This window comes from Gymnogyps californianus, chromosome 8 (genome assembly GCF_018139145.2).
Source record: "Gymnogyps californianus isolate 813 chromosome 8, ASM1813914v2, whole genome shotgun sequence".
NCBI classification, from domain to species: Eukaryota; Metazoa; Chordata; class Aves; order Accipitriformes; family Cathartidae; genus Gymnogyps; species Gymnogyps californianus.
In genome coordinates, this window is record NC_059478.1 from 15,018,875 (window position 1) to 15,039,008 (window position 20,134).

At 34.9% G+C, this 20,134-nt stretch overlaps 1 protein-coding gene across 2 annotated transcripts; it reads right to left on the reverse strand.

Moving 5' to 3' along the window:
• Window positions 1–1,427: 1,427 nt before the first annotated feature.
• SLC35A3 (solute carrier family 35 member A3) lies at window positions 1,428–18,717 on the reverse strand. 2 transcript variants are annotated; one of them, XM_050900784.1, is made up of 8 exons: window positions 18,521–18,717; window positions 15,509–15,713; window positions 14,457–14,611; window positions 14,252–14,374; window positions 12,928–13,099; window positions 9,613–9,731; window positions 8,965–9,098; window positions 1,428–6,678 (listed from the first exon to the last, which is right to left on the reverse strand). In XM_050900784.1, the coding sequence occupies exons 1-8, from the start codon at window positions 18,623–18,625 to the stop codon at window positions 6,588–6,590; spliced, it is 1,104 nt and encodes a 367-aa protein (XP_050756741.1). In that variant the 5' UTR covers window positions 18,626–18,717; the 3' UTR covers window positions 1,428–6,587. The 2 variants fall into 2 exon arrangements, with proteins under 2 accessions (XP_050756741.1, XP_050756742.1); XM_050900785.1 differs by lacking the exon at window positions 18,521–18,717 and adding an exon at window positions 18,130–18,228.
• Between the last annotated feature and the right edge of the window lie 1,417 nt (window positions 18,718–20,134).

A 20,134-nucleotide genomic window follows, 5' to 3' on the forward strand; every position in this document is an offset into this window, starting at 1 on the left:
GAACTCATGTAAAAAAGTTACCTACATCTCAGCAAAGACATTTTGTAACTAGGCTGATTAAACAGCTGTTTTTCTATCCACACTTTATATTAGACCAACCCCTGTCAATGATGTCATTATCCCAAAATAAACGCATCTTAAATATCAGGTTTGCTCACGTAGGCTGAGCAGACGATCCAAGTAAGAATTCCTACATTTAGAATAAACTCTAGATAAATATGACTTGCTTTTGCTCTCATGAATTTCAACCAGCTACACGTTTTCAAATATCAAACTCCACTTACCTATGTAAGTCCTGACATAATCCGCTCTGCCATTATTTAACTGAGAGACAAATTCCTGACAAACATTTAATCTCCTGAAGAACAGAAACAAAAATTGTCTGTTACATCTAAACACCTGTAGCGTTCAACCTTCTGTACAAAGTAAATGCATAATACTACTCACTAGCTGTAGAAGATATTACCACCTTTTTGGAAGCAGAATGAAAACAGAGTACTTGTCTCCCCAAGGGAAACCCTTGATTCTAAAGCACAGACAGATGATGGTTTCAATGGTTTCAGTTAGGACTCCTACAGATTGCTTTTAGGGCAAACTCAAAGAACACTGTCCCCTGCATCCCAGTACTCTGTACCAGCTATGCTCCTGTGGTTAGCTGACGAATAATTCATTTCTGTCACCTAATGGCCTAAAAATTTCAGTTTAAATCATATTGCATGTGATCACTAAGATCAGAGCAGAATTGACAAAAGGAACTGACAGAAATGAGATGTCCTGAAAATTATTGGTGCATAGCTGGTGAGATGACCTGATTTTATTATATACATCTCTGGAAAGGACAGGGAAATGTTATTCACCATCTATAGCATTGTGTTTGTGAGCTCTGTTCAGGTCTTTGATATATTGTAAATTATAGCTATACAAAACCTCAGCTTCTAAATTGTAACATGAATCAACGGATTGTGCTGTATTCTAGAAGGTATATTGTATAGTACTTTCCACTGCTATCAAAATTAAGTATTTAAAATGGGGGGGGGAAGCTACTGAATCACCAGCTGCCTGCTGGTAACTTGTGGCAAAACTCTTCTACAAAGGATTACAGTGTTTTACAATTGCACACCATACTATAACTTGGTACTTGATACTCAGATGCTCCCTACCACCTCCAGTTCAGGAACTGCAGTCCTGAACAAGGAGATCAAGGTTTTCGGACCAGAAGAGTGCAGAGACAGTCACAAGAACACTGCTCAAATGTGATTCACAAGAAGTCATGATACAGTGGTCAAAAAGAAGCATGTCTCAAGCAAAATTAAATTTCTGGCAAAATTCAGTAAGCTGTCTGTTAAAAGTTCCCATTAACAAACACCTTACAGTAGCCTTCTGGAGTTTATAGAAAATTATGCCAAAAATTATATTCTGAAATAATAAATGTTAAATAAAATATTGTTTTATTTCTGCTAAAATATGCATAAGGCAAGCCTCTCCATTTACAAAGCTCTCAAACAGTGTAATATCATATTCTTAATAAAGCCAGTCCTGAATTTTAAGCAGTTTATTACTATAGTGACATTATCTACACATACAGGAGAAAAAAAATACAGTATTCTACCTCAATATGGATTAAAAAAAGACTGTATTAGGTCATGTAAGATGCATTCCATGGTTCAGCAGTGTTATACCAAAAAATAACCTGTTTCCAAACTGCCTGGAAACACCATATATTAGAACTGTATTCAGTGTAATCACACACAAATATCAACATCAACATATAAAAAATCCTAAGACTACCTTAAAAATTTTGCTACAATGTTCGAATATATGATCTATATTTGGGCTCACATATTTAAAATTAAATTTAAAATATATTGACAATAAAGACAAACTTTAAAAAGTCTAAAAAAGTGTTACTCATGGCAGTACATATAAACATATGCTTAGCATATAAGCAATTCTTACTGAGCTATAAATTGCTAATGAAATGAATATGCCTAATTACAGTCAGAACAATGATGGAAGGTTGAAGGCAAGAGTTAAAAATGTCGTGTCTACTCTTGGATGCAAATGTGCAGCAGACATTCAAGAATGAGCACTGAACAGCACCTCAGGACAGATTTTTTTGCTTCTAGAAAGAGTTATAAATTCAGCTAGCAGGAAATAATTAGAAAAAGTTATAAATTCAACTGAACAGAAATTTGGATTCACAGTAACCAGAGCAGAAGATATCATCTAATTAATCCCACTTATTTTGTTGCATTTTCCCCTGCATTTTTTCCAGTAAAAATATCTTAGTTCTAGATATCTAAAAACATATAATGAGCTTACCTGGAAAGAGCAGCACTGTTTAGTAACTTCCTGTGGAAAATAATCAGCATTAAAAATGAAAAGAACAATGAAAACAAAGGCAAGGAAACACTTCTTGGACTTTCTTACAATAACTGAACACCATAGGTAATGATACACTACCACATGCATGGTGTAATACCATGCTATAGATAAACATTACCTTTCTAATACACAAAAAACCCCTTAATGTTTTTTAATATCTCATTCTTACAAAACATGGATTTCAGAAAAGAAAACAATGAATAATCTTCTTCATTCACAATATCCAGCAAGAAACACTGTCACCAGGAGGAAAATGAGCAACAACTTCAAGTTTGGAAAATGATGTTTGCTTAAATACAACAGAACATGCACGGCCAATAAGGAAATATATTACAATATGAAAGTTACTGACAACAAAAAACAGAAGAAATGCAATGTTTCATTTATCAATTTAAAAACAATTCAACAAAATCCATTACAGTCTTGTGAATTACAGCCATAAAAATAAGTTAGGAACACAAAACAATTACGTACTTCTAAAAATCTGAGGACTGTATGAGTAACTGAAACGCAAGCATATGCTACCAAAATAAGATTGTTTTTCTGAGGAAAAATAAAACAATAGTTTCTAAAAAGTTACAGTAAAAACCCCAAGATGTTATCTTGTATAAGCCGGATCTAGAACGTTAGTCTACCCATTATTAAAGCAAACAAAAAGGGAGGTTTTCTTATAGTTTGTCTAAAACAAAGAAGTTGAATAGAACTATAAAATTATCTGAATTCTTTGAGAAAAAAAATTATTGGGCACTTGCGGATAGCACAGAAATACAATGTTTAAAGAAAAGTTTATCTTACTTTATTAGACTCAAGATTTTTCACCACTGAACTGCTGATTTATTTTGCTTTGAAGATAGTTCTAATTTTATTGTTATTTGACTACTTATATATCCCAGAGATTCTCAAATGAAACTAGCAAATATCCAAGTATTTAAAAAATACTGGTACTCCCATTATGCAAGTCTTAAAAAAACCAAACACACACATAATTCAAGGTATTGCAAATAAATACCTCGCTATAACTTTATAAATATTTAAATAAAATTCTGCTAAGTATAGGTTAGCCTCCTAAATATACAACTAAACTAACAAATCCATTGTCTAGAAGTCAACAATAGTTCAGAAAGACAGGTTTATTTTTGGAAAGTTAAACTCTTACAGATTGCTTTTAGGGCAAACTATGCCCTGCTTCCCAATGCTCTGTGCTAGCTATGCTTCTTTGGTTAGTTAATGAGTTACAGACTTAAAACTGCTTTTTTTTAATTATTATTTTAAAATCCAGATACAAATGTATCTTAATGAGAAAATGTGCATATGCTCTCAGATTGCAAAGGTTACAGAAATCAGTGAACCCTCCTCAAATCCTTTCTGTTCTCAGGAAACATACGCTGTCTTCCCGCTGTCTAGAATAATGCTTTTCAATCTGGAGGGCCTCAGACAAGAGCCTGTAAAGGGCTAAGGAAAGACAGCTAAAAATGCAAATTCGTATTTCCTTTACAGCAACAAGTGTATGAAGAGATCTATCCCTCTACTGGAAAATTTAATGGAACTGTCAATTGAAAGCATGGAAGAGTCACTGATCTACTGACAGGAGTTACTGTTCCTTAGTACAGTAGATATATTGTTTTCCAAAGCTGTATGACATCCTATTCAAAAGCAAAGAGCACATATTCCTGTTCTTTAACCTGATCCTCATTGACAAATATTGACAGGTGCACCTGAAATATTAAAACTGGGTTATATGTAACAGAACTCCAGCAATGTGGTGATTATTTGGCTTGTTTGGTCCCTTCCTGTGCAACTGGCTTTTAAGTGTTCTAAACCTGCTTCTTCTGGTTTTTGGAGAAATTCCTCAAGGAAGTAACCAATTATATCACCTGAACATTTCCACTACTGTGATTCATGAAATTAAAAGTACTATCATGTGGGCCAAACTCCAATTCAAATATTACTACCACACTTCTCAGATCATTTCAGTCACACACTTCCCATTCTACACTAAGCAACGCTGCAAGCCACTGTTCTACGCGTACATCCTACCTCATGTTCTATTTCAGTGGCGAAATGACTAAATGTAAATTTTCAAAGATTTTGCCACATTGAATGTTATATGTAAAAGGTTTAATATTAACATAGAACGCCAATTTAGGGTAATACAAGATAGTTTTGACTACCAAGTAGCAGAGCTCCTGCAATTACGGCATGCTGGGATAGATTCACAGTTCACAAAGCTTAGCAAGCCCTTGGCATAACTCTGAAATTTCTTTAATGTCTTGCTCTGATATGATAAGCAAACATAAAAGGCGATAATCCACGTGATGGCCAACAGAAGGAAAACACTATTTTTGCTTGGCTGACGTAAGTGGAATTTTTCCTTTCCCATTTGCAATACTTCATTAAAAATATCTCAGAGCACTCTTACAGAATCTCCTTGTTAATCCACCACTAAAACGTGGGAAAGACGATGAGGTACTTTGGTAAACATTTTAGAACACCTCTCTCTTCACAACATCTTCATTAGTACAAGACAGAAGTGAGAAAGAGCATGATGGGGGGAAAAAAATGAAATCATACATTTTTACCACTTGCCATTCTACAGGTAAGGGACTATTGATATGTTTTTGTATAAATGTATACCTTTCCAAGCGTAACATGGATAAGAAGTCACTCTACTTTAATATCCATTGTGAATATGTCTCCTGAAAACAAGTGATTTTTAAGATAGCATTTTTTGTTTATTAGTTCTGGCATTTTTTTTGGTGCTTCTGGCTATTTGCAAATACTTCAACAAGTGAAGTGTTTCTAACAGTTTAATCGATCTAAGTTCTAATTTCATCTAGGTTTCTTTGTGAAGTTTTTTTTGGTTTAAAACAGAAGAATAGCATGCTTTTATATTTACCTATTGCACAATTAATTACTTTTTCATTATGTTTCCTATTAAAGTAATTCCACTACTAGACTGAATAGCTCCAGAGAACCCATTTTGGTCTGTTGGCTCAAGGACTCCCAGAACAAAATAATAATAATAATAATTTAAAAAAATAATCTCTAATTAAGCCATTACATAGAAATTTACTGATAAAGCCTTGGAGAGTTCATGAGTAAACAACACTTGTTTAAAAAACACCTCTGTAATAAAGTACAGTACAGTATAGAGAAGATATACCATAATAGCGCCAGATGGAGCTGTTACAGACAACAATAATGCATTTAAAATGTTTATTATGGGCTTTTTTTTTAAAATTGTAGTTAAAAAAAATCCCCAGAGGATATTTAAAGCATAAAAACTACTTTAAAGGTTCTACCAAAAAGTTGATTTATAATCAATCAAAAGAATGAATATTACATCTGAGCAAGCACTCCATCATAACCCTACTCTTAGTGCCAGGTTAGTGCAGTAACCTCTGGCCTGTGTTCACAGAGTTATTGCCTCTGTTGGAATACTACAGGCTATCCTGATGAAGGCTGGAGCATCAACACAGATTTCCAGCTTTTACTCGGAATTTCTCCCTTTGTGTACTTAGATGAGAATGTTAACATTCTTACAATAGTTTTATATAAGCAACAGAATTATAATATTATAATTTAATAACACATTTCTGTTATTAAATCAGCCTTCTAAAAATATAAAAATATTTGCTATTGTGAACGTGTCTTTCAATCATACTTCAATCTTCACAGTTTTAATAAGGAATACCTAATTAGAACCATCACTTTAGAACTATGATGTGTATTCAGCTCATTTCATGTAAAGAGACAAACAGTTAAAAACATATTTACTAAGACTAAATATAGTCAAATTGCAAAAACATACAATCTGACAATGTTGTCATGTGCTCTTTCAAAGAGTGCATAGGACATATTTCTGCAGCAGTCAATACAGTAAATTCTTTTGATGCAATCCCAGTCAAAGCTGTAAACATTCCTAACGGTAGTTTCTTGGAAACTTTTTGTTCCTTTCAAGTTTTTATTAGCAAGTTGCACTGGGCATTCCCCTGCCATTTTTTTTTTTTCCCCATCAGTTACAGACAGTATCATCATCCACCTTTAATCCCTCTGGCTATTCAAAACTACTCATAAGCATTTCTTCAATAGATTCAGGGTAGTAATCCTTTCCTTGCAGTGCACAATGACACTTTCCACATGCCATTGTTAGCAATGCCCCCAATGCATGATCTTGAGAAGCAGGTTGATGAGGAAGTCTGCTATGCCTTAATGGGATTTCCTGCAGGTTTGGGATCATAACCGTATAGGAAAGTAGCTGCTATTACAAGGACGGCTCCGAAGAAAAAGACACTGAATAGAACAGGGATTAAAAAAAAAAAAAGTTAGCTTGTTTTAGTTGATTTAATTTTACTTATGTAATACAATCAAAAGAAAGGACATTTTTCCTGTGGGAACACAGAAAGATAAATTATATTTGTTCAATTTACAAAGAGCAAAATAATTTGCATATATTTATTATAGAAGGATGCAGGAAGAAGTTGAAATAAAAAACTTACATCCACAAAGTAATGTATCATTATACTGACATATTCTGGAAATTAAAATTATAGTTTCATGGAACAATTGTCAAAAGTAATCAGACCAACCCTTTTTTTTATTTTCTTTTGCCTAAAGCTCTGTGCAAAATGCAAGCAGAATGGTTACCCAGCCACTTTTAACACCTTACGTACATCATGTTGATGGAGTTGTGTTTGCTTTGAAGTCCAAAGCTTATGTAAAAACAAATTATTGCTGCCCAAGAATCAGTTTGCAAGTCAGTATAATCTCATTTTTGGCAGATACATAAAGATTTATGTAAGGAAAAGATAATAAAGGCATCTTTTGTATTGTGACATAGAGGCCTTTCAAGTTGTTTTGATAGTTACAAGTCTGAAACAAAATATCCAAAGCCAACAGACAATCAGAACACATTTTAGAAAAGAACCTTGTCATAAAGACATGACAATGTTGACAATTTGATCTTCTGAACCAAACGCTAAAAAAACTGTGGCACATGACATGATAATCCTTCAGAGAATACAGTTAGCCTATTTCTGGACACGATCCATTGCAACACATTCAAGCACTTAAGTACTTTACATCTATTATCCCAATCAAAAATGTTCGTTGAAGTGACAGAAACAATTACGCAGTTTCAGTTCAAATAAATTCAGTTGGCATAAGCAAGGTACTAAAGATTAAGTTTGATTAACTCAAGTCAATCAAGTTTTATTAAATGAGATGGCTTCAAGTTCTACATGCTGCTAGTTGGCTCCATCTCATTTAATTATTTACCACTGTTTCCATTTTCACCATGTTTGCAGAAGCTGGTAAGTTACTTATTAATTTTCCATTTGAGCACACAGAAATTCTTAAACCACTTTCTACATTTGTTTTAATAGGACAAGTATAAGCTACTTATAATTTAAGTTCAATGTCTTCCACTTTCTAAGCCTAAATAGTTGTTCTACTTCCTTTTTTGAATGTTTAAGTAAACTCCTGCTAATACTGCAAACACTACTTTTAGATAAAAAGATGTTTCTTTGTATCAGATACAAAAGTTGTAAATATTATTCAAACTATTTTTACACTGAGTATGCGTAACATATATGAGGAGTGTAGGTCAATTATAAGCAAAATCCTATTAATATATCTGAAAGTTGGAATATTACTTCTACACTCCATATATTAACATGCACTGCCAAGACAAGCACTATTCCGGAACCTACCCATGTACAAAACCTGCAGGGCACAGAGCTACTAAAATCTGATTCACAAAACATCAGGACACAGTGTATTGGGCCTAGAAGCACATAGCAAGCATTCTTCTCTCTTTCTTGGTTGAATGTTTTCACTAATAAACATGGTGTTGTCTTTAGAAAAAAGCTCTGCCTTTGGGCTTCTGGGTCTCCTTGGGCAACTAATTGCTGTAGTGTAACTTCCATGCCTGTATGATTGCAATTATCACTTTTAGAGACTGTTTTGAGATTGGATGAAAACCAGCATAAAGAGATTATCATCATTCTCAGTGTTCAGCCATAACTCCTCTTGCAATGAGATGACTTGTGGAAGATCTGTCCATTTAGAGGACAAAGAGAAAACAGGAGACAGGCAACCCCTTTGTCATGATCTTACTCAGAACAGCCAGCAGGGGGGAGGCTGGTTCAAAGAGCAGAGCCAAACGCAGTGCAAGGCAAGCATCAAAACTGAAGAGAACTGGCTTCAGCACAGAAGCGAAGTAGGAGCTGAACAAACTGAGGGAGATCGGGTAGGGAGGAAAAGAAGAGAAAGGGGCAGTGAACTAAAGCACAGAGCCTGCAAGAGAGTGGTATGTCAAAAGCCATGACTTGAGATTCAGTTATTCCTGACCTGTGGGGGGCTGTACCTTACAGAAAATTTAATCTTGCCAACTATACTGAAAAGATTAAGTATTAGTTATGGTATGTTATGAAACTAAACTTTTATGTGCAAGTTGTACCTAAACACTCTAAAAGTGTGGCTTGGACTGTTTTTTATTTATTTTTGCAGTTACATCTGGTAAGCATTAAGTTTTCAACTTTTTTTTTTTTTATATCATACATGGAAAATAATTCTTACCTTGTAGGGACAAAATCTTGCAGCCAGAAATAGGAGATCAATGTTGACAGTATAATAGAGAGAGAAGTTGCAAATCCCTTTAAAATGTTGTCTGCATATTTTATGACAGCAGCAATCACCAGCCCTCCAAGTGCCTGAAAAAATGTTGACGTTTGGATTTGCAACCTGGTAATTCCACTGAGAGCATCTATTTTAACAACACGCGCTTACTTTAGGAAAAGCTTTGGTCTATATTTAGGAGCATTACATTTATTTTATGTTATGGATATGCACTGTTGAAGATAAATATTGGAGGAGTAGTTCTTTCCCCATTAAAGAAATTGTTGATTATATTACCATCATTAAATTAGTGGACATGCTTGTAATATACATTTTTAGCCAAAGGAGGAAAGGCTTTTTTTTTTTTTTTTTTAAACACATTGCAAAAGAAATAATGCTTACATGCTTTTATGTTGCACAATACATAGACATATACTTGCTATATATTTTCCAGGTTTTTCTTTAGAGGTTTATTCTAATAGTGATATATCAGACTTTTGACTATAGAATTCTCAGTAGCTTCAATGATACCCATTAGTTTCCCCAGTCATTTATAGAAGAGTAAATCCCAAGTGCCTTCACAGAAACATGTGATACAAGGTATCTCACCTGCAGAACAACAACTATCCAAGTAAGTTTATTGTATCCTTGAAAAAATCCGTTCTTTGACAGTTGTTCTCCATCATAAATGTATACACCCATCAGTCCAAATATGCTACCAAAAAATCCTGAAAGTACAAGATTGATTTAAAAGCTTCTGGTGAAAAACATGCAAACAGGTTCCTTGTCCTCAAGAACTGCTCACATATATCTGATTTTAAAATAGGACTGCCACTTGCAATACCATCACGTTCAAATGCAATCAGTGTTCAGACAGATATTCTCTTTTAAAAGCTATTTTCCACACCGTGTAACAAGTTTTGACTGTTTCCATTAGGACATTCTTATATACTTATCTTCCATTGCTTTCTACTGGAATGAGGTGATTGCTTTCTACTAGAATGGGATGGCAAATAGCAAAATTCACTTAAACACAATTTCAGTTTTCCTGAAACTAGTCATGACTGAAAGCTGAAGTCACACTATAACCTGGAAAGAAAAACAGGGAAAACTTTCAGTGGAGGAGATGGTCACTGACATAGCAAGACCAGGACTTAGCAGTTTGCCAATTCAGACAAGGATCTTGGAAGTGGGATTCTTCTGAACCAGTCTCAAACACAATGCACATTTACTAGTAGAGACTTAATGTCAAAAGAAGAAATTGAGATGAGATAAAAAAGTTTATAATTTGGTGAGTATAGTGTTCTTCTATCAGATGGGAAACTTTTCCTAATCCCCTCAGGCATGGAAGTAATGCAAACACCTCCTCTGTGACTGATGTAGGCTCTAGTCCTGAGCAAGGAAAGGGGGAACATTTTTTGCATTCCATTTCTGTGAAAAGCTGACCTCTATTTTCTTCACATTTCTTTGCGTCTGAAAAAGGCGGCATTGTTCTGAACAAAATAAAACCTTCTGTTTGACAAGAAGTAATTATTTTTGTAGACCTAATTAAAAATTTAGGTTTCATTCAGATGAAACCAATTACTTCTATTTTCCAATTGATCTGCTAAAATAAATAAAATCAACTATTCATACATCCCTAATATGATACTGGTATGCATTAAAAACTGCATTTTTCAAAAATTTTGCAAATATATTTTCCAATTTTTTCTACAGTTCTAATAATTCTCTACAGATACAAAAATGAAAACCAGGTTGGACATATGGTTTTTGTTGTTCGTCTTTCAAGAAAAGCTCTATTTCAAAGCTCTTGCTTATGACTGACTTGCTCCTGAATGATACAATGTCTTAAGCGGGCAACTATCTTGCACTTGCAGAAAGGATACACTAACATATTTTTGACATTGTGATTTCATGTTTTAAATGTTTTCTAAAAGCTGTATCAGGAAACCCTCTATGAAATATGACAAAATTCATTTCATTTTTGAACTGAAAACAACCTTAATAGTAAACATATTCTACTGAATTTTGTATTGAGGCAAATTAAGCTCACTGCCAAAAAATAAATTAAAAAAATCAGATGATTCAATTCTCACTATTATCATGGACATTTATGTCTTCATATATCAGTCCCAGTTATTCATTACCTTGAACAGTTTGTGTTTAGATGCAATCTGTTCTGATCCCATTGTTTTCACAAAGCAATTACTGGAACATTCAATATATGACCAGGCCGACTATCAAACTAGTGAACTCATTTGTTTTCATACATACTTTTGTGCACTGTAGAAAAATCTGAAGAATGTTTTAGAAGAGATCATTGATTTTTCGACAATTATGAATGTTTAATTGGAAATTGTTTCAGATATCTGCATTGTTGCCCACCAAAGCGCTTCTAGCATGGAAGTTGAGAGTAATAATAATCAGCTTTCCTTTGCAACGGATTTTACATTGTAGCGCCATCCAGAGCACCAAATCTTACCTTAAACCCTGGACCAAGCCCCAGCTACCCACCCTTTGCTGCCTCCATAATTCCTTAACATAACCTTTCCTGATGTATCCCCTACCCGCTGTTCAAGAAAACTTAGTTTTAATATACACAATTTCAATAAATACTAGCAGATAGTAAGTAGAGGTTTTCATCCCCTTCTCTATCCTCAAGTTTCAAAACATTATGGACATGTAAAAATATTAAAATATAATCACAATGCAGTTCTGCATTTTAAACTGAAACCATTTATAATTAAAACACAGCAACAGGAAAAGAAAGGAAAAAATATTGCTTGTATTCAGACATTTTTGACCATACCAGTTTAATTACAAAAAACCCACACCATCTCCTGTTTTTATGGTACTTCATTACATTCTACCAGACTCAGTACGCAGCCCTGATCCACTAAATCATCCTCATGACTTAATTCTACAGTACTGTGGATTTGATCAAGAGTCTGTTCTAAGGTGCTGGAAAGTTCAAATTCTGCTGAAAGCATTTATTCAAATATGCAATAAATAATTATTGCCTACAGGTGAAGACTAAAGGGATTCCATTACAGAAAGAAGGGCAACTCCAACTAAGTTTTGTTTCTGTTGCAAAACAGGAACAAAAAGATATTGCTGATGTCACATTTCCAACCCTATAAACTGGACAAGATTGCTTTGAGGTGAGGGAGAACTCATTCAGGAAAATGGACCAACTCTGTCACCATTAATATCTAGGGTCTAGAAGACCCAGAACTACTTTGGAAATAGAAGGTATTCTCTTACGGATAGGTGCACAATAGGTAAGGGCATTAAAATAGTTAAGATGAACTGTCTTTTGCATATGCCTCTCTCTGGTGATTATAGAGAGAACTGACCTTTGTACTGAAATAATAATAATTCATTACCTCAACTTTACCCACAAAGCAGTTTTTTTGTATTAAAAGTGCCAACCTATAGAAACTGTCTACCCAGACACAAGAGAAAAAAAATGTTAATTTTAAAACTTTTCAAAACATTGATTTAGAAACGTATTTTGTTTTAATGTTCCAATATTCTCTAAGAAAAAAAAAGGAAAAAGGAATACTATCTGTATCTACCAGTTCTTATGAATTAGTGCAAAAGACAATAATTTTCAAACACAGAGGATACACAGAATCCTGCATAAGATAACATTCTTTAGAAAATTTTAAACACAAATTCAATCGACAGATTCTGTACAAACTTACAGACACTCTATAAGCAAGTTAAATCAAGAACTAGGTTGAGATAAGAAAGAAACTGCTAGAATTCCATCTAGCAGAGTTTATACTCTTGGTTTTAAAAGTACATTTATGCAGAATACTAAAATGTTGGTGATATTTTTTATTTATATATATTTTTTGCACATTTATCTTAATTCTTCAAAATGCAATATCTCTAAGAGATGACTAAAATTAAACTTACCAAGCTGAATGTTTCTGATCCACACAGACTGCTTAGTTTCCTTTAAAATTTTCTCAAAATAAACCCCAGCAAATCCACTAGAAAAGCATGCTATAAGAACGGCGATCAGGCCTACAAATTGAGATCCTGCTGAATGTTCCTTAGCAGCTGTTGCTTGAGAGTCTGAAGGCCACTGGATGTAAAAACAGTTATACAAAATTCACTGATAAAATCAAGTCATAAGCATCTATAAAATGCAAATTTGTTTTCTAGCAACAGTAACAGTTACTAAATACAGACAATCACATGCTTGTAAAGTTTTGTATTTTGCACCACAAATACTTTTAAAGGACTGCAAAGCCATAATTTTTCTTTCTACATATTTGTAAGGAGTAAAACTGTGCCTGACTGGGAGAATAACCATCAATTTAAACAGGTCCAGGATTTATAAGCCAGAACTGTTTCTGAATGCCAGCATGACTTACCATGGGCATTCACAGTCACCAACTTTTGCCACCTGGCAGTTAGTTACCTTACAAATATAAGCACAGTTAGAAAACCACTTACACCATCTGTCTTTAAGATAGGATGAATTGTCTTTTGCACGTGCCCCTCTTCAGTGATTATACAGACGACTAAAGCTGAAATTTATGAAGCTAAATCCTGCAATATACCTAATGCTAACAGAATAAAGTGCAATGCCACAGACAAAAACATATTGAAGAGCCTGTTAATTACTATCAGAATGTTTTGTTCTAATTTTTAATTATTAGATTTGAAAATTCTATAAAATTTAATCCTCAAAATTTTTTTCAAATCCTTAAGTTTTAAAGTAAAGATTTCTAGGATACGCTAAAATCTGCTAAAAATTCTTAGAATAGTCTCTTATCCCATGATTCTGCCCTCTGAAAACTACAAACTCCTGTACCTGCACTATTTAGAACAGAGGCCAAGTTTGTCTCTTGAAAAAGTTCAAGTAAATTTGCCATGCTGAAACCGTACCACAAGGTGAGCAGCAGGACTGTGCTGGCACAGAAGATCTGTGAATCCCTCATGTCTGAAGAAGTGTGCTAATAAATAGTGCTATCACTGTTATTTGCAGGTTGCTCCAGAGGCCCTGTCACATTCTACAGTAGAGCACTGGCACACAAAAAGAGGTGTTATCTTCTGCCTTTGAACCATGTCTGGTGTCCTCTAGCCCTGGCCAGTTGTGATTCGTAGCTCCTGACCATACTCTGGTGCTCGTGTGCAGCTGGTAGAATCAGAAAGCTGTATAATCAGTATAGAAATCCATGTTCCTTGAATAAATACATTAAATAAACACAAACCGCCTGTTAATATTTACCTGCACAAATGCCACTCCTGTCATCAATATTACTAATGAAAGCCACTGGTATACACCCAATTTCTTGTTCAACATGGACACAGAAAACAATGCTGTGGTAAGAATTTTCAGTTGATATGTAACCTAGAAGAATCCAGAAACAATTACTACTGCATAATTCATGGGGTTTTTTTGAAACTTACAGAGACATCCAAATGTACAATACCTGGTATGTGGCTGCATCTAGGTTTGACAATGCTACATACAGCAAGTTATTCTGAAGAGTATAAATTCCTGAAGGAATAGCAAGTTTAAGAGTTTCCATGGGTTTATTAAGGATTTCATCGTGTAGCACTCTGTTCAAAGTCCGTAAATTGCACTCTACCCAAAGAAACAATAAAAGAAATAGACATTCACTAAAAGGAGAGAAAAAAAAAAGAGATAGTAATGTTCTGTTCTTAAAGATTGTTGCCCCCTTTTTATAGCTAGCACTGCTATCAAGACCTCAAAATACTATCTACGTTTGTTTGACTTTCATAAGCCTCATATATGTAAGAAAAAAAGGCTGCAAAGTATCTTCCTGTAGCCTGGAATATCAGAACTAGAACCATTATTCAAAATACTTTAATTCAAACTTATTGAAACCATATAAATATTTGAAGATGACACATTAAAGAGTATCACCTAAAAAGTGCACATTTAGAAGCCTACAGTCATCAATATTTATGCATATACAATGATATTTTTAAGCTGTTGAAGATCAAATATGTGTGTCAAGGAACCGGATAAATTCAGTATAAAATGTACAAAATATGAACTAGAGTAAATCTGAATATACTTTTTTTGAGCTTAAAACTGTGCTTCTTCCTGTAGTAATGAAATTGCTTCCTCCCTTCTGCATCTGCTGTTTATTATAGGCTTCTAAATTATCATTCATGCTTCGAACACACTTAAAGCTTTTCATTTTTTCCCACTTCTACATATGAATTTCTTAAAATGCCTGAGCAAACACAATCTTGAAGCTGTTAGTAGGAAATTTCTTCTTGCACTCCTCAGTATCCACATTCTTTAAAGAGAACTCTCTTCAGCAAATATACAATATCGTGTATCGTGTGTTGAGGAGTGAAGTATGGTTAGTGTCTTTCCAAGACTATTTCTTACATAAGGAGAAGGGAAATGCTTTGTTGTATGCCTGTACTCACATGGCTGCTTTGCAGTTGCCACTACAATACAGCATATTGATTAGGAAAATTACTTGGTGCAAAATTTGACACATACTGCTCTCTTTGTAGACCAATAGAACACAGGTCAAAATCTTCAGAAGTTCAGCAATAACTACTGCAGTAGAGGATAAGTAACGAGGTCCTTCTTCTTTCAGTGTCCGAGAATAACGCATGGTCAAGACTAAACTTGTGGTCTGAAAAACCAGGATGCCCAAGGAAAGGTATTTTAAATTGGTAGACATTTCTTGACTTTTTTCTTCCTGAAACAGAAAAGAAAACCCCCAAACCCAGGCTTAAAAGGTAATATTGCAGATAGATGTTTCCCCTGGGAATCAGAGTATTAAAAAAAGTTATCCAGGGAGCTCAGCCAAAGGAAAACAACAAACCTAATCTGACATTTAAAAAGAAAAAGGAGATTAACACTTTAAAAATGTTTTCCAAATACATGATTACAAATGGGGAACCATATCAGAATATTAGAAGTGATAACTAATAAAGAAATGAAATATTTCTTATCTGTAAAAATAATAAAGTAAAATAAGGACTATTAACTGATAATTAGCCTTCCAATAACTGGTTTCACAAAAGAAATCTCCCAAGTTAAATCAATCATGGATTTCTTTATGTAGGTGAAGGCTCAGAAGGTATTTTCAAAGTGAAAAAGCCCCACACTGTGGTACTGCAGAATGCCCAGTACCCCTGCTGCAATGAGCTATTCCCAGAATGAAGAGATCTTCTCATCCTCTCCGAAGTTTTTCAGGTTGCAGTCTCTGCCTTGCCAGATGACACAGTGCCAGCACGACAGGGTGAGGGCTGGGCTGCTTTAAATGAAAATGAGAGGTGTGCCTGATGCTGAAGGAAAAGGAAAGTTGTGGGAAAGTAGGGTTGGATACGAAGATGTGGGATGGAGGAGCTGCAGGGGAGACAGCACTAAACCTGTCCTGCTGATTATCCTGCTCAGAAAAAATTAGTTGAACATAGATGACTAGGTGACTGCACCTACTTTCTCATACTGCACTGACTACCACAAATGTTACATTAGTAAAGCTGTATCATCCTCATCTTTACCATGAACTTTCACCAAGCTGATGTGCTTTTCTTTGCCCTTTGTCGCCAATTAAAGCATTAAGTTAGTGCAGAAGACTAACATAGAAAGCAATTCTCATTTTGCAAGCACAATATATTACAAGGAAGTTAAAAAATGCATCACTGCTATTCAGAATATTATATAATTTTCTGCTATTCTTCATATCAAGAATTTCCATACGCACAGAAATTAATGCTTTGTATAAAAAAAATTAACTACTACTGCTTTCACTGCCCACATATTCAAAAACAGAGCAGTGTTTTATAATGCCAAAGTAAAATCAAATCAGTAATTAACAAATATGTTTTCAAGTAAAAGAAAAACAGTAACAAGTCAAGACAATGAATGCAGTTCTCACTTTTAGAAGTCTAAAGATGGCATAAGCAGTACTTATTGGATGCATATGCCAGAACTGTCCCTATGCATGTTTTACACCTACAGGCACACAAGTTTTGACTCATTAACTATCTAGTTTTGTACACACTGCTGAAGGATGTGCTGGTACCTCTAAATATTTGTAGCTGAAACTGAAGCTGTTTCTTGCTGACTGCATTTCTCTAGCCCAAGATGCATTTCATAACAATTTTCATTGCTATTTTTTCAGAGATTGGAGAGCTGTGCTATTCAAATATTTCTGACTTGCCTTTATCTTGTCTCTAAGCATTAATAGTTTTTCTCCAGTCAAGTATACAAAGTCAAATTAATACCCATATGGCATGGATACTTAAGAGACATCGCAGTAACCTGCAAACAAATACAAATTGCCAGCAGCCACAGAGATATGAAATACATACTTGTATCCTACATAATAAAATTATTTACCTCAAGAATCATATGGCTGTAAAAATATTTGTAAAAGTATATTGGCAAAGGAGGAAGAAAAAGATGCCAGGATGCAGAAACTGAGGAAGAAATACACAAGGATTCCTTTAAGGAATCTTAATAGAAGATACTTTTGTATGAACTATGATCTCACTTTACTCGCTAAAGAAACAAATACTAAAGATGCAACTGCACTGGACAATATAAATCAGACAGAAATGTAAAGCACGAAGGAGAAGAAAGCTGCAGACAACATTCAAGATTTGCTAACTTTTTCCACAGGTTCTGGTAGAATAACCCTTTACATGAGGATGTTAACTGTGGAATTACGCATCCCCAACAACAAAATGGAGAAGACCAGTCAAAGAGGAACATCTTTGAAGAACAGATTTGCTACAGCTGAGAACAAGGAGGAGAAACAGAAGAACAGTTCCCTGAAGGGATGAAGAGGGGACATGCAAGGTCAGAGGTCATATTCTCTGGAGAAATACCAGCAGCCTGGAGAAGATAGAGGGAGAAAAAGGGAAAGAAAAACAAAATCCACTGAGAGAAAATACAAAACTGAACTTCATTAAAAGGTCTGCCTATGCTACTGGATAAAACTGACATTGCAAACCACACATTTATGTGAGCCAACGTGCACAAACAACTTCTTTCACCTTTTCCATCTACCTCATTTTTTAGTATTGAGACCTGACAATCTGGAAACACAAAGAGCAATATATGGTTAAGATGAACAACACTAAATTTCATGAAAGCACACTTACAGATAAATAAGTTTTTAAACTTTATGGTTTTCAGTTTTCAAAATGCTTCTGAACAAAATACAGATAATGGGAACACACATCTCTCCTGAACTTGGACCCAAATTTCTGCATTCTGTGAGCCTGTGAAGTGACAAAGGGTTTTACAAATGTTCAAAATTCTCAGAGATCAATCCTTAACCTTCAGAATAGGTCACAATATCAGAAAATAATGTTCATGCAAATTTCTTGCTGAAATACAACCATCTATTTACAAAGCAACTTAAAATGTAATTTTAGAAGTAAATCACGAATACCTTGTTTATGAGCAAGTATCAAAGCATTCAGCATGAAAACATACCAACACACACAACAGTTTAATAAGCCCATCAGCAAAGCCATAAGAAATACATACCACAATATTATCTTGAACTACAGTCTTGTGTTCATTGGTAATCATGATAAAAAAAGGGAACTTTCCCCAGACGTGTCTCAAAAAGGTGCCAGTAGCAGGAAACATTTCTTTACCATAATTCACTAAAGCAGTTTCAGTTTTTCCAAAATTCACACAAAATGGACTTTAAGTGTCCAGCGTGATAGCTAAAATAAGGATATTTGTTAAAAGTTGTCCTGTCAGCAGTCAGCAAGACAGGCTTGTAGAGAACAAGTGCGTGAAGTTTCATGCTGTACTTACAAATAGTTGGTTCACAGAGCAGGAACTAGAGTCCTGAAACTCACGTATGCCAATAAAATAACCACCCTCTACTGAGCACACATCACACCTTATCAGCTCTCCTGGTCCCTCCTCCTTTCTTTTAAAACAGCTGCATATCAGTTCTTAGAACATGGTGCAAACTGGGGACTGGATCCAGAAAAGGAGCCAAGTACTGAACTTTCAAACAGTTGAACTGTCTTCAACTGCAGATTCCCAGCAGGTTTAGATTTACAGATTACTACCAAAGGTGTAATCGCTCTCTTCTAGCCATGAGTTCCCGCTACCCTCGCTGCAACACACTGTGCCGTCATATACTAAATGAACTATTGTCTTCAGTAACAGCCCACATTTTGATTATCTTCAATAATGAAATGAAAGTTCCCAACGCATTTCCTGTACAGAGTTACAACCAGGCTTAGATTTCTTACTGGGCTTCGGACAGAGTACTCAGTACTCTGCAGGATCCATCTGTTCCAAAAATCAGATTTAGGTTTGCTAATTCAAAGACTGGAAGTTGAGTGGTCACATTAACTCAGTGACTTTTGAACTTTATCTTACAGTGAGAGGTGCTAAGTACCTGCAACTCATTGACTGTAATGTAGCCTGTCACACCTGTTAACTCAGTGACCAGGCTCATTATTCTTTTCTTAGTCTAGGTAAGAAAAAAAGTAAACCGCCTCTACATAATTTACTCGATACACCATGTAGACACACCCTACAGCCAGCAATATGGAAGGCAGTGGAAGAGGTTAAAGGCAGGTCTATACGGGAAGTCAACATGCAGTAAGCCAAGATGGTATTTACAGCCATGTTAACATTCGACTTCAGTACACACAGGCGGATAAAATGCAGATGGATATGACGTGAAGAGTTGTTCTCCTTAAAAGCATAAAGGAAGAGGACCCTGGAAAGGTTTTAGACTCATCACCCCTACACTTTCGCTCCTAAAATACTGGTAAATTTTAATGTTTGCAAATGAAATATATTAGGCCAAAAGGAACATAATCAATTTGACTTAATGAACAGTAAACATACCACATATATTTTGTTTTCCTCTATCCATTCTTAACAAAACTCGCTAATATTAATCAGGATATACTACATGAGCAACAAGAAGAAGATTACAGGACTTTTCTTAACCTTAAGATTTTGTCTTTTGAAGATCTGATGGTATAAACGTTTGAGCTTCTCAGCTGCTAAATATCTACAGTAACAGAATCTTGTGCAAAATCAAGGATTAGTTTATGAATTTATCCTGAGTTTATAGGAGGTCTCAAAAACCTGACAGAATTACTTTAGTTTGAGGTATCTAAA

Bases quoted from the DNA above. Each gene is read 5' to 3' on its own strand.
- SLC35A3 (XM_050900784.1), bottom strand. From the start codon at position 18,625: ATGTTTCCTGCTACTGGCACCTTTTTGAGACACGTCTGGGGAAAGTTC. The intron at 14,612-15,508 runs GTATGTGTCAAA...TTCTTTGGGTAG, and splicing joins ATTGGTCTACAAAGAGAGCA to AGTGCAATTTACGGACTTTG. The intron at 9,099-9,612 runs GTGAGATACCTT...ACATTTTTTCAG, and splicing joins GGATAGTTGTTGTTCTGCAG to GCACTTGGAGGGCTGGTGAT.